General features: G+C 43.3%; 1 protein-coding gene across 4 annotated transcripts; it reads left to right on the plus strand.

Annotated features, from left to right (window-relative positions):
• The first annotated feature begins 626 nt into the window (after positions 1–626).
• On the plus strand, positions 627–10,752 carry DNAJC5G (DnaJ heat shock protein family (Hsp40) member C5 gamma). Of its 4 annotated transcripts, none has more exons than XM_063299743.1 (5): positions 627–710; positions 4,734–4,852; positions 6,151–6,364; positions 6,512–6,662; positions 7,888–10,752. In XM_063299743.1, exons 2-5 carry the CDS (start codon positions 4,740–4,742, stop codon positions 7,965–7,967), a joined length of 558 nt encoding a protein of 185 aa, XP_063155813.1. In that variant the 5' UTR covers positions 627–710; positions 4,734–4,739; the 3' UTR covers positions 7,968–10,752. The 4 variants fall into 4 exon arrangements, with proteins under 4 accessions (XP_063155813.1, XP_063155822.1, XP_063155832.1 ...); XM_063299752.1 differs by lacking the exon at positions 627–710 and adding an exon at positions 728–1,031; XM_063299762.1 differs by lacking the exon at positions 627–710 and adding an exon at positions 728–1,024.
• The last annotated feature ends 1,422 nt before the right edge of the window (positions 10,753–12,174 follow it).

Consider the following 12,174-nt stretch of genomic DNA (forward strand, 5'->3'; position numbering starts at 1 on the left):
ACGATTCTTGCAATAAACATGGTCCTTCTCCTCAGTGTTGTGTTTCTTCTTCAGACTGAATCCACAACAGTGAAGATGGTTTAACTTCATGCTTTGATCCCAAGCAACATACCTACGCTTATAGTTTATTGCAGATAATTGTTTCCTTTGGTTTGTGACTGGTCTCTTTTACCTGCGGAGATCTCTAACTTGAAGTAATAAATGTTGCTATTCAGCAGTATTACAGGGCTCCCTACAAAGTTGTAAATCTAGAAAAGTTGGAGTAAACTGGAAGTTCATCCTGTCTGGATTACAATCTGTCAAATCTCAAGACTGCTAGTTTTGATTGTTCATACATAGTGCCAAACCGGGGTTTTAACCATGGCTGAATAAATAATTGGTTGAGTTCACACACTGCAGTCAGCCAAACTCAAATACCTATGGTATCTTGTAACAAAGCGCAAAGCCACCCAAAGCAGTTCCATCTGTCCCTCTCTATTTCAGGAAGCAGGAGAGAGAGAAAAGATCTCAAAAGACCTCAGAAACGTGTGGATTGTGTGAGTTTCTTACCGAACTCTTTAACATGAACTCCAGTAACTTCCCTCTACCACCGTGCTGCGCACATTCACGATTTGCTGGTCTTTAATCTAAACACTTCCGCGTTTGCGCAGTGAGCACCCTGGAGGCCGGTCGGCCGGTCACTTTCTGGGAGCTGAACAAGCGAGCCAACAGTAGGTGGGTTGGCGGGAGGGCCTGTCGGGGGGTAACCAGCGAGTGGCGGAGGGAGACGTGGCTTGAGCGTCCCGCGGCTTTGCGCCCTAGGCCTATCTGAACCTCCGTGAGGGAAGGGCTGCTCGCCTGCTTTATTTTTTCCGTGTCCGACGCGAGACGCGCGCCTTGCAGTTTTAGGGAGTTGCAAACTCTGACGGGAAGTTAGTGGGCATTGACGGCGGAAATAGTAGGGTTTTCTGGAAGTAAACTGACAGGCCCAAGAGATTAAGGCGAGCGCTGCGCGAAGGAGTGACGGCGGCGGCGGCTTCTGTAGGTAAAAAGTAACAATAGACTTTCAAACGATAGGACTGTGGAGGGAGGAGAGGCGGACCCAGGACGAAACTGAGAAAACCCAGGCTTGTAGAAGGATGGGGAATTATGGGGATAGATTCCCAGGAAGAAGGAAAGACGGCTGGTTTTCACATCCATGGCTGACTGTTGCGAAAGTGTGAAAATGTTAGACCTTTGCAGCTAAAAGAACGGATTAAACATGGCAGGTATTGTGAAAATGGGTGCCATGCAAGGAGGAGATGAGGTACTATCAGGCCATAAATACAGGAATCACCTTGAATCAAAGCTGGAAACTGGGAAAATTAACATACTGTAGTGAGGCGGCAGAGGAGTCCCTTAAATCTGGGGTTTTCAAACTTCTTTAGGCCATGGGACCTGTTTAAAAAAAAATTCCCAGAACCCTGATCAAGAAGCAAAACTCCAATGACAGAAAATTGGCTGCTCAAATAAATTTATATTGCCCTTAACCTCTCATGGAACTGCCATGGAACGTAAGTTTGAAAACTGTACCATAATTTTTGCCTTGGAGCATAATTTAAATGGTTCTTGGCTGGAGATTGAGCCAGCAAAGCAGGTTGTCCAGGAGAACAGGCACCTGAGACCATCCAGTGCTATGTAATTTACTTTAAGGACAAGAGTTTTATAGCTCATCCATTTTAAAACCTCTTTTGAGTCAAGCCTCTGCCTCTTTTGCTACCAAAATATTGGACATAAACCAGCATTATGCTGGAGTCAGTGTGGTGATCACGGTAATGGACAAGCCTTTCTAATCTGTAACTACAATCTTGAAGGTAACCACAGTCCAGTTATAAAGGCTGTGTAATAACTAATCCATTTGGGATATCCAGAACATGCAGGTTAATCATGGAATTTCTGATTCAGTTGGGTAGTACCAGGAGGAAAGGAAATAAATGATTCAGCTGCTCTGGTGTATCCCGTCTTCTTGTCAAACCAAGGGGATTGATAAAAGAATGATTGATGTTTTGTTGAGGATTAATTTGTCCTGTTAAGAAATACAGCTATCAAGCATATGGATCTGTTTCAGAATTTTTACAATATTAGGTAAATTGGCCACCATTTAGATAATTTAAGATTGGTTTATGAAGTGTTTATTTCTGTTCTTTGCAATCTTATACAGGGAATAATGGAAGAAAATACCTTGTGGAGAGATTGCTGTTTTGTCAGAGTTTTGGATTAAACCATTTGTGAATAATACTGAGAATGTAATGATTTTGGAAAGTGGTGATTTGCAGAATCCCCACATGGTGAGAACTTGCTATTGTTTAGGTGCAACCTAGCAAATTTGGTTAGGTGCTAGAAACTTAAGTTTCCAGTTCAGTCTAGATGTAGAAACCAGATATTTTATTTCCTGAATAGACAACGCCTTCTCCAGGAGTAAATGTGAACTGTTTGGCGGGAGGCAGGAAATGTTTTTGGCATGTGGAATGCAAAAGTAAGACTCTTGATGTCATGAGTAAGGATGGCGAGCAGGGGGCTCCCATCCAGACTGTTAAGCGCATGCGTAGCACTGAGGAATTGGTCAGCCATTCAAAGAGACACAGATCGGGACCGCCTTAACCTTTGGGGTTTATATGTCTGGGTTTTTCCCACGCTTCTTCAGTTTGTTAGGATTCCTGTTATGTACTAGCAATAAACATTAGAGACCAGTTCCTTGTCTCAGCGTGTTTCCTGGCTGTTAGGACACTTGAATTGTTATTGAGGACACCGCTGTTTATTCAGGTAGCTTTAGAGAAATAAAATTTGGAATGCTGAGTGCAGCTTTTTATGTCTCTGTTTTTGGGATTTGTAAGAGTTCTCATCGCTGTGATCTTCTGTAATGTACACTTTTATTAAGTAAAACTGTGGGGTTTTTTAGTCCAGTAGGTGGCAATAAGGTTTATATTAGCTTTGCTCCAGCATAAAAGAGGAGAGAGAGGGAGGAAGGAAGGAAGCTCCATAGCCTTGTGTGGAGAATCTCATGCAATAGTGTGGTGATGATGATGACGATAATGCCATCTTGTCCTGGCTAGGGCCCCTGAAGTGACAGGGTTGCTTCTATCTGTTCAGGACACATTAAAGCCTCCAAAACAGCACATGCCTTGTCACATTGCAATTTGTGTTTTTCTTTGTGTCGGCAGGGAGCAAATTGAGGTGCTGTGTCTTTTCTTGTAAGGTTGTTAAGATAAAGTGAGCTCTTGAGAGGTTGAAAAGACACACAGGATGGACCTAAAGGAGCACTTCCTCCTTTTCTCTGTTTTGAAACTGGAGCTGTTCTGGAAATGAAGTCAGTCAGAAACCTTGTAACCTGCAGATCCTGATATCATCTCCCCACAAGCTTTTGGAACCATAGCACCAAGGTTTCATACAGTTGGCTCAAACTTTCAATGTATTCAAAGTTGCTGGAGATACATGGTGCAACCCTTGCTTAGGAAGTCAAATAATAGGAACTTTCCTTAATTTCTGTTCAGGGAGTGCTCACTGTTCACTGTCCTGTTGGCCAAGAACTGCTAGCAGAGTTCAGTCTTGGCGACTAGGTACAAAAGTCACCCAACCTATGCCTGGCAGTCAGGTGCGGGATGGCCTCATTCTATTGGCATTTCAAATGGAATGACTCAGCCTTTTTGGATTAATCTGACTAAAACATTCAGTCTTGCAGAGCCTGCTCAGGCTGTCTTAACTTTGCTGGCCTGGTAGCACAACAAGAGGGCCTTGCTGTGTACTAAGAGAGAGAGGCTGGGCTTAGAGGAAAATCCTCTGATTTAAAGTAGACAGGTGAAGCTGCACCAGGCTGCTTGGAGAAAAGCTGAGCCCCATGGTCCTGAAGTTTCCACTAAAACAATATTAATTTTGGCCCCAAATAATAACCATTGCCCTAGCTGCTTCTGTTGACCCAGATGGCCATGTCCCTATTCTCTCAATTGAGCCAGTTTAACTGAGGCTGAAAGACCAAGGCTAGAACCTGGATTCCTTTTTCTTCTCCCTCTGTATGAGCCAGATGGTATGGCCAAAGCTGAAGCCTGCCCAATTTTGTCATCTGGTTCTATGGACAAGCAGACTCAAAGCACTAAGAGGAGCTGGGGCCTTATTTGAGGATTAGGCAGTGAACTGAAGGTTTCTATCCCTGTAGTTGTATGAGAGGGGACTCAAAATGCACAAGGCTTTGTGGCTTCACAAACTCAAACTCTTCACTTACCAAAGAGGGAGGGCAAAACGTATCCTCGGTCCTATTGGCATGAGGTGCTTTGTACCAGCAGCAGCAGGGCAAAACCTGGCATGGTGTCTGTTGTTGCTCCACATTTTCCTTCCCTTTGTGATGAATAAGGTGGCTGTTTACCTGGCAACTCCCCCCCCCATTTTTTTTCCTCCTCATACCAGGTCAGTTTACTAAGGACCACAGAGTTAGGTTCTGTTATATAAATTAGGTTCTGTTACATCTCTTTGCTCATCCTTTTAGCGGACTAAGATATAATCCTCAAGCAAAGGAAATGAGCAAGAGTTCTCCACAGTACAAGATGCATTCCCTGAATACTACCCAGATTCTGCTTCCTTCACAGTGGGATGTAGAGGTAGAGGTTATCTGCACCCCTGTGCAGCAAGAGACATTCTGACCTATAGGCATTTCCTCTCTCCTACAATGATCCCCCTCCACTTCTGTGCTATTGCTCAGCCCCTTGTGTTGCTACTTAATTTAGAACAAGATGGCGGAAGGTGGCCGGCCACAGAGGAAGATGTCTCGGGCTGGGGAGAGTTTATATCACATCCTGGGCTTGGAAAAGGGTGCTTCCTCAGAAGACATCAAGAAAGCATACAGGTAGAGTACCTGTTCTGTTGTCTTTCTCAGATTGAGTTTTAAGTTAGCCTTCCTTATGTCCAAGATGTTTGACTTCACAGGAGTCCCTTTGCTTTGGTTCTTGTGCTAGTTGGAGGCAACCAGAAACTGCATATAAAACAATGAACAGGTTGTCACAAACAGAGGAATAGAGTGCTTTGCCTCCTTCTGTGCCCAAGCAGGCTGCTAGAATGGGGGAACTTCCAGTCTCATCATCTAACACCAGAGCTCTCCCTCCTCTGACAGCCCTTTAACAGGCTAGCATTGCTAAAGCTTTTGGGCATATTTACAGAATTGACCATTATACCCTTGGTTAAGTGGTGTCAAATAGAATTCAAGTTTCTGGGATGCAGAAAATGCATTACCTGCTACTCTCCTCAATCTGGATTATATCTTGAGACATGTTATATGATTCTACGGGCTGGACTGCTGCAGGGTAGTCTTTAATCTAGTAGTCCTGGGCTATCAAACGTATGATCTTCCTACACGCCACAGCCATAAAAGGCCTCTGAAGTCATGACCACAGAGCCAGGTCTTTAAGGACTTACAAAAACCAACAGGGTTGGGGCCATCCTTATTTCCAGAGGGAGAATGTTCCACAGGGTGGGTGCTATGGCAGAAAAGGCGTGTCTTCTATGCCCCACCAACTGGTATTCCTTAGCCAACGGGACCTGAAGCATGCCCATCCTGCCTGACCAGATCGGATGGGTAGAAACAACTGGGGAGAGATGGTCCCTCAAGTAATCTTGTTTCAAGTCATGAAGGGCTTTAAAGGTGACAACCAGCACCTTGAATTGCACCTGGAAGCACATTGGCAACCAATATAGCTCACAGAGTAGAGGTATTACATGCACCGAATAACTGGCACTATTTACTACTTGTGTTGCCGCATTCTGCACCAGTTGAAGCTTCTGAATGCTCTTTAAGGACAGTCCCATGTAGAGTACATTGCAGTGGTCCAGACAGGAGGTAAAGTTGCCAAAGTTGAGAAACCCTTGATCTAGACTGTCTGCCTGTGCTGTCTAGTGATGGTATTTGAGGACTCTGCTGTTACCTAAGATACTTTTTTCTAAGTTGTTTGTCTACAGCCCCTCTCTGTGGCCTGCTACTGGTCTTGCTAGGAGCAGAATGGGAGACTGTGGAGCCAAGTCAATAGTGCTTACTGTAGAAGGAGCTGTTGACTTCCCTGAGCTTCGATGGCTCATAATCTTCAGTGTTAACACTGTGGATGACATTTGCTAACATGGCTTAAATATATATTCCCACCCCCTTCTCCCCAGGAAACTGGCATTAAAATATCACCCAGATAAGAATCCTGATAATCCTGAAGCAGCAGAGAAGTTCAAGGAGATCAACAATGCCAATGTAATTCTCAGTGATGAGAACAAGCGGCGTCTCTATGATGAATATGGCTCCATGGGACTCTATGTGTCTGAGCAGTTTGGGGAGGAAAGTGTGAAGTATTATTTCCTCATGTCCAAGTGGTGGTTCAAGGTAGGTAGCTCACAGAACAGCCTCTTTCCTTTCCCCATGGTACAGTCCAGAAGCCAGCAGTTGCAGCTTTTGGTCTAAGACCATGAGTGTCTGTTATTGACTAGTCTTAAGGGGAGGCTATGTTTGTCACCTGTACCCCTTCTCCAGGCACTGGCGGCATGCTGTGGCATCTTTACTTGTTGCTGTTGCTGCTGCTGCTGCTGCTTCTGTTGTGGGAAATGCCGCCCACCTGAAGATGATGAATCCTACAAGTATGTCAATCCTGAAGACTTGGAGGCCCAGATCCGTGCAGAGGATGGTGAGATTGTTAAGGCAAACACTGGGATGAAGGTGGAGTTCAGTTTCACACACTTGCTGACCCCCAGAGCCAAGGGAAATGATAGTAGAGATTCTGGCACGTACAGCTCTTTCTAGGGTATGCCAGATACTGCCTCTGTGTCTCTTCACATGCATAGAGCATGTTCACATGAGCTCTACCCTTTTGCTCCCTCATCTTCTGCCTTCCAGGGGCCTCTTGCAAGCTACTGATTTCCTGTTAGCTGTGTTAAACCAGCATCTGATCTCCAGCAGATCAAGTAATTAGCTGGCTGGAACAAATTATTTGGCTTCTTCAATTAATAGCAGGATGAAATCAGTATTTCTGCTGGTTTTCTGATCAACTACCCAATAGGAAAAGTGGGAAGATTCCACACAGACTATGCTTCCTATAGCTGAAAATGACATACACTCCTGACCCAAACTTGGTCAGCACTATTTTCCAGTGATTTGAACAGGAAACACACAAAAACGTATCTGCATTAAAACAGAGATGCAACAAATACAACATAAAGCTCATGCTCTTTGTATCTCCTCAGAATGTATGGATTAAAAACATTAGCTTGGTTTTTTTTATTTAAGGAAATACTACTGGGAGGTAAAATCTGAACAACAGTGCAACAGGCTACTGACATTGTGGGTTTGCCATCCCTGAAGGTTTTTAAGAAGAGGCTGGATAGTCATCTCTCAAAGACAGTTTAATTGGTTTTCCTGCACATAGCAGAGGGTTGGACTAGATGATCCATGTGGTCTCTTCCAACTCCACAACTGTGTGATTCAATTATTTTTGGAATTTGGGGAATTTAAGGGAGCTAAATGAAGAGCAGAAGTGTGAGTCAGCATTTCACCCCTTAAGAAATGCAAAGAACTTAGGGTTGTGGCTTTACCTACATCTGGTAAAGCTCACCATGCTGTGCAAAGTTCCAGCATGGCCCTTGAGCCAATGGAAGTTGCACACACCAACCTTAACATAAGCTTAACACCAGTTTTTAAAAACAGAAGAACCCAAGGACGCCCTCAGCCCCCTCTATCCTATTAAGTTCAGTCCCTCTCCCCTCCCCCTGGAAGGTAGCCCATCTCAGATCTAGGGCATAGGCAAAGAATTACTGTTTTAGAATGTAGAAGAGCTGTGCATTTCCCCTGTTCCTCTGCCCCAAATGCAGTGAAGCTGCTGCTCATGGATGTGATGTACTGTGCTTCTTCCCAAGGTGGTGATGCCATCCGAATGCAGCCCACAGCAAATGCAGCATTACATACTACAGATGAGAATCAGTCCCGCAAGCCATGACCTCGTAAGCAGGGCAAGATCACTGGTGCGGGGTGGGAAAGTCATGGGGAAGCTGCAGGTGGCTCTTGCAACTGGTGACTGGATTCAGAAGAGTGTAAAAGAAGCTTTGAGCTACTCGGGTTTGTGGCCCTTTTCCTCACCATCTGCTGCTGTGTAGCTGTCCCTTGAGCGGAACCCCCTCTCTTTTCTGAAATGTAATTCACCCTTGGCTAGATCCAGGATCTTTTCACACCAAGGATGAGGTTTTTCTAGAATATTACTCATCTGTGAAAGGGCTGGTGGGTTAAATCTGCTATGGAATAGGATGATACTGCTTTCTGTACTAATGCTGCAAGGATGTACACTCAGAAACTTACTAATGACTGGGCTTGTTGAATACACAAGCCTTGAGTTAGGGAACAAATCCCTTGCCAAGCAAAGGGCATGTGGATAGACTGAGTTGGCTAGTTGTTGCCCAGTTCACAAAGTGATAGTTACAGTGCCTGAGATTTATCTGCATGAATGATGCAGCTGACTCTGCACATGGAGATGGGTGAAGAAGAAGACTGGGGAGCCATGGACCAAGAATGACTGCAGCAGATGTGGTTATTCCTCTTAGTAACGATATTGATGTCTGCTTGGATGGGAATGCTGCTCTGGATGAGTCTCTAATGCTAAGGCCACTCTTAACAACTGTCTTATTTTATATGTCCATAGTTGTTTTGGCTCTCTCTTAGTTTCTTTTCTTCTACTTTGGTGACTGGTCAACTTGTTAGCACTGGAAGACACTATTCAGAAGAAGGAGAGGCATTTTCCAGATCATGAATGCTGTGCACAGACCAACAGCAGACATTTCCTGAGCCCAATACATTTTCTGCCCATGGTCTTCCATTCTAGTAGACAAGCTTGCTATAAAGCTTTATGTCTTACGCCTTCCTTTCTAACCTCACTTTCTCTTCCCTCCATCAGAGTTTAGTTTCCAGTCACAGCGCAGTCCCTACTTCCAGCAACCATTCCAGACACACCCTGCCCAGGCCTGAATTACCAATCATTTGGACTCTGGACAAAGAGCTCCCTCTCCGATTGCGACACTGTGCAGTTTCTTCTCTGGTGAGGGTGCCTGAACGCCTGCTTCAGAGTCATAAATCTCAGGGAACATGGCCACGGGCATACTCAGACCTTGCAAGGGGCTGGTTTGAAGGAAGGAGAGAGACTTTAGCTCAGCCTCTTTGGGCCCAAGGAACAGCTTCCCCTTCTCCAACAGCAGAGCAGTTCTTTGTTTAGCCTGTCTTCCCACAGCAGTGGAGGAAAAGAAGATGGATGAATGTTGCCAATCAGCAGTCTTTGTCCCCAGTCGTTGTTATTCCCTCCATCCTTGGCATCTTGTTTTTGAAGCCAGCCATTGTATCCTTGTCAAAACCCAACTTGAGGAGGGGATATTGGACTCCCCACCTCCAGTGCCAGGGAGGCAAACTGCCCTGCTAGGGCTGTCCCCTGGCAACTGGGACTGCCGTTTCTGACCTATGCATTGGTGCCAAGCTGCATTTCAGGGTGTAGTGTGAAGTATGGTAGGATTTGGAGTGCCTGCCTGGTAAGTTGGGGGGGTTGCCCATCATCTCCCATGATGAATTGCTGCTCCAGGGAGCTTTAGTTGCTGTGTAGCATCCTGCCTCTTGAGCTGCCCTGAATCCTTTTCTGTGGGGCAGTGCTGGACAAGGGCATTTTTCACACTGTGATAAAAAAATGGTTAGGATTTTATCAGCACAATTAAATATTTCTGAAGGAAAGAGTTGCTTTTCTGTTGTTCATATTTCCTTAGGAAGTATTCATTTGGTCCTGGGAATATTGGGGTAGGTACTTTGCAGGCAATCTCTGCTTGGCCTTTCAAGGGCGTCTCAGTTTTCCTCAGATGCTGGAATTTTTAGTTGACCAGGGCAAAGTAACAACTTATTACTACTTTTTATATATTTGTGGACTGGATTATGCTATTTAAGGATCCATAGCTGGCCTTGCAACCATACCCAACAATGAGGGTTGAATTCGTACATCAACTTGGAAGGGATTGTAAGTGAAGTACTTCAGAGTTTTGTCTTAGATCTATCCTATTCAATATTTTTATAAATAACTCTAGGCCCTAAAGGGGAATAAAAGTTGGGAGTGATAACAAACACATAGAAAACAGAATCAATATTTAAAGCCATCTTAGCTATCAAGAGCACTAAATCAAATCAACAAGAAATACATAGAGATAGATAGAAATAGATATAAGTATGGTGGTGGGAAGAAATGGTCACAAGCTTCTATGCTATAAGATCAGGAAATGATACTATAGAAATTATTTGATTTTTTGCTTTTTGATCTTTTATCATCAGAAAGGCAGCACAGGTTGTGAGAACCCTTTCTCTCATATACACAGTGGGTTTAAGTAAGGTGCCCACAAAAGATAGGTAGTAGCAGCGGGGACCAGCATGTGTGAAGCAGTACCAGTGTGTGAAGACTCAGGCTTCTGAGGGGAAGTTTGACTTTTCAGTTTTTAAAGGGCTGTCACGTAGGCAATGGAGCTAATTTTGTTTTGTTGCCCCAAAGAATGTATCTGAATGTTAGAACTTCTTAACCATACGAGCTATTTGACAACAGAACAGAAGCAGAGGCTGAATTATCGTCAAGAGGACTGTAACAAATGAGTACCTGTATAAGCAGGAATGAACCTTTTGAAGTTGTATGCTTTTGTAATTTAATTACAAAAGTGTCCTGTTCTAGGACTTAACGTGCTTGACCCAGCCTTGCCTAAAAACTGCATAAAGTCTCTTCAGTCTTAATGGTCTTATGTGGCTTAAGAATGGTTTACTTTGGGACTCGCTTGACTGACTATATCTCCTCCCTGCCTTAGCAGGAAAATGAGTATTAAGAAATGATGTTCTCTACAGTTGGTAGAATAATAAATGTGCCAAGAAGAAATGATCAGATATACATTTCTGCTTTGAGAACAAGGCCTAGGTCCAAGCTACTCCAAAGAGATAAGATATAAATATAATTTTATTAAAGGTTTTTTAAAAGAATATAAAATCTAACACAAACTAATACAAAGAAAGAAAAAGAAATCAAAGAGAAGTGCAAGAAAGGAAAAAATAAAGAAAAAGAAAATATATATAAAGAAGTAGCTTCTGATTTTCTTTACAGCAGTTATAAGTACAATTAAAAGTTTACCTCTTACTCCATAGTTACAACATACCTCTCTTCTTTTTATAATCTACTCTGTTAATCATCAAAACCATAAATCGTAAGTTCATTTTTGTCTGTTTCACACAAAAAATCTATAAGTGGTTTCCAGTCAGCAATAAACATAGATACTGTCTTTTCTCTGATCAAAGAAGTCAATTTAGCCATCTCAGCAAGTTTCATCATTTTCACCAACCGTTCCTCCATTGTGGGTAATGTCGAATCTTTCCATCTCTGTGCATACAATAATCTCGTTGTAGTCGTCATGTACAAAAACAAAGTTCTATGACTTTTTTCCAGTTGTTTGTCCACCAGTCTCCTGGTTTCAATTGTATAGTAATCTTTAAGGTCCTCTGAATCAGTGTATGTTCTTGAATCCAATTTTTTCTAGCTTTTCCTTGCATATCCCAGGCTTTGTCCATCGCACCAATATACTGTGGTGTTTAATAGTGATTATTGGTGCCTTCTGTGCTGTCCTGGACATCAGTGATGAAACCTTCCATTCTGCTGTAAGTTGAAACCCTTTTAGCCACTGCACTAGGGCCACACATTAAATCTTCTCTATGGATCCTTTCCAAGGATTTCCCATGCAGCATTTCAGTGGGATGGATTCAGTCAATGGCGAGTGCTTTGCCTGCAGAAGCTCCCAAATTCATCTTTTGGCATGTTCATTTAAAAGGATCCTAGGCAGCCAGGCTGGAAAACCATCTGCCTGAAATTCTGGAGAACTGTGACCCATCAGAAGAGGCCAGAATGGATGGAAACAATCTGTGTCAACCTAAGGCAGTTAATAATGTTTCTATGGTTGTCCATGATTTTTAAAAATTATGTGCAGAAGAAAGAACCCATACAAAAAAAACCCCTCTCCTAGACTAAACATAACTAGTCAAATATATACTCCATCCATCATGTTATAAAATTGAAGTCAGCTTGTATATAAGCCAGATAGTAACATAAAAATACAGGGAAATATAACTAATAATATGTGGCCTGAATTTCTAAATAATTT

The sequence above is a fragment of the Candoia aspera genome, chromosome 1, assembly GCF_035149785.1.
Source record: "Candoia aspera isolate rCanAsp1 chromosome 1, rCanAsp1.hap2, whole genome shotgun sequence".
Lineage (NCBI taxonomy): Eukaryota > Metazoa > Chordata > Lepidosauria > Squamata > Boidae > Candoia > Candoia aspera.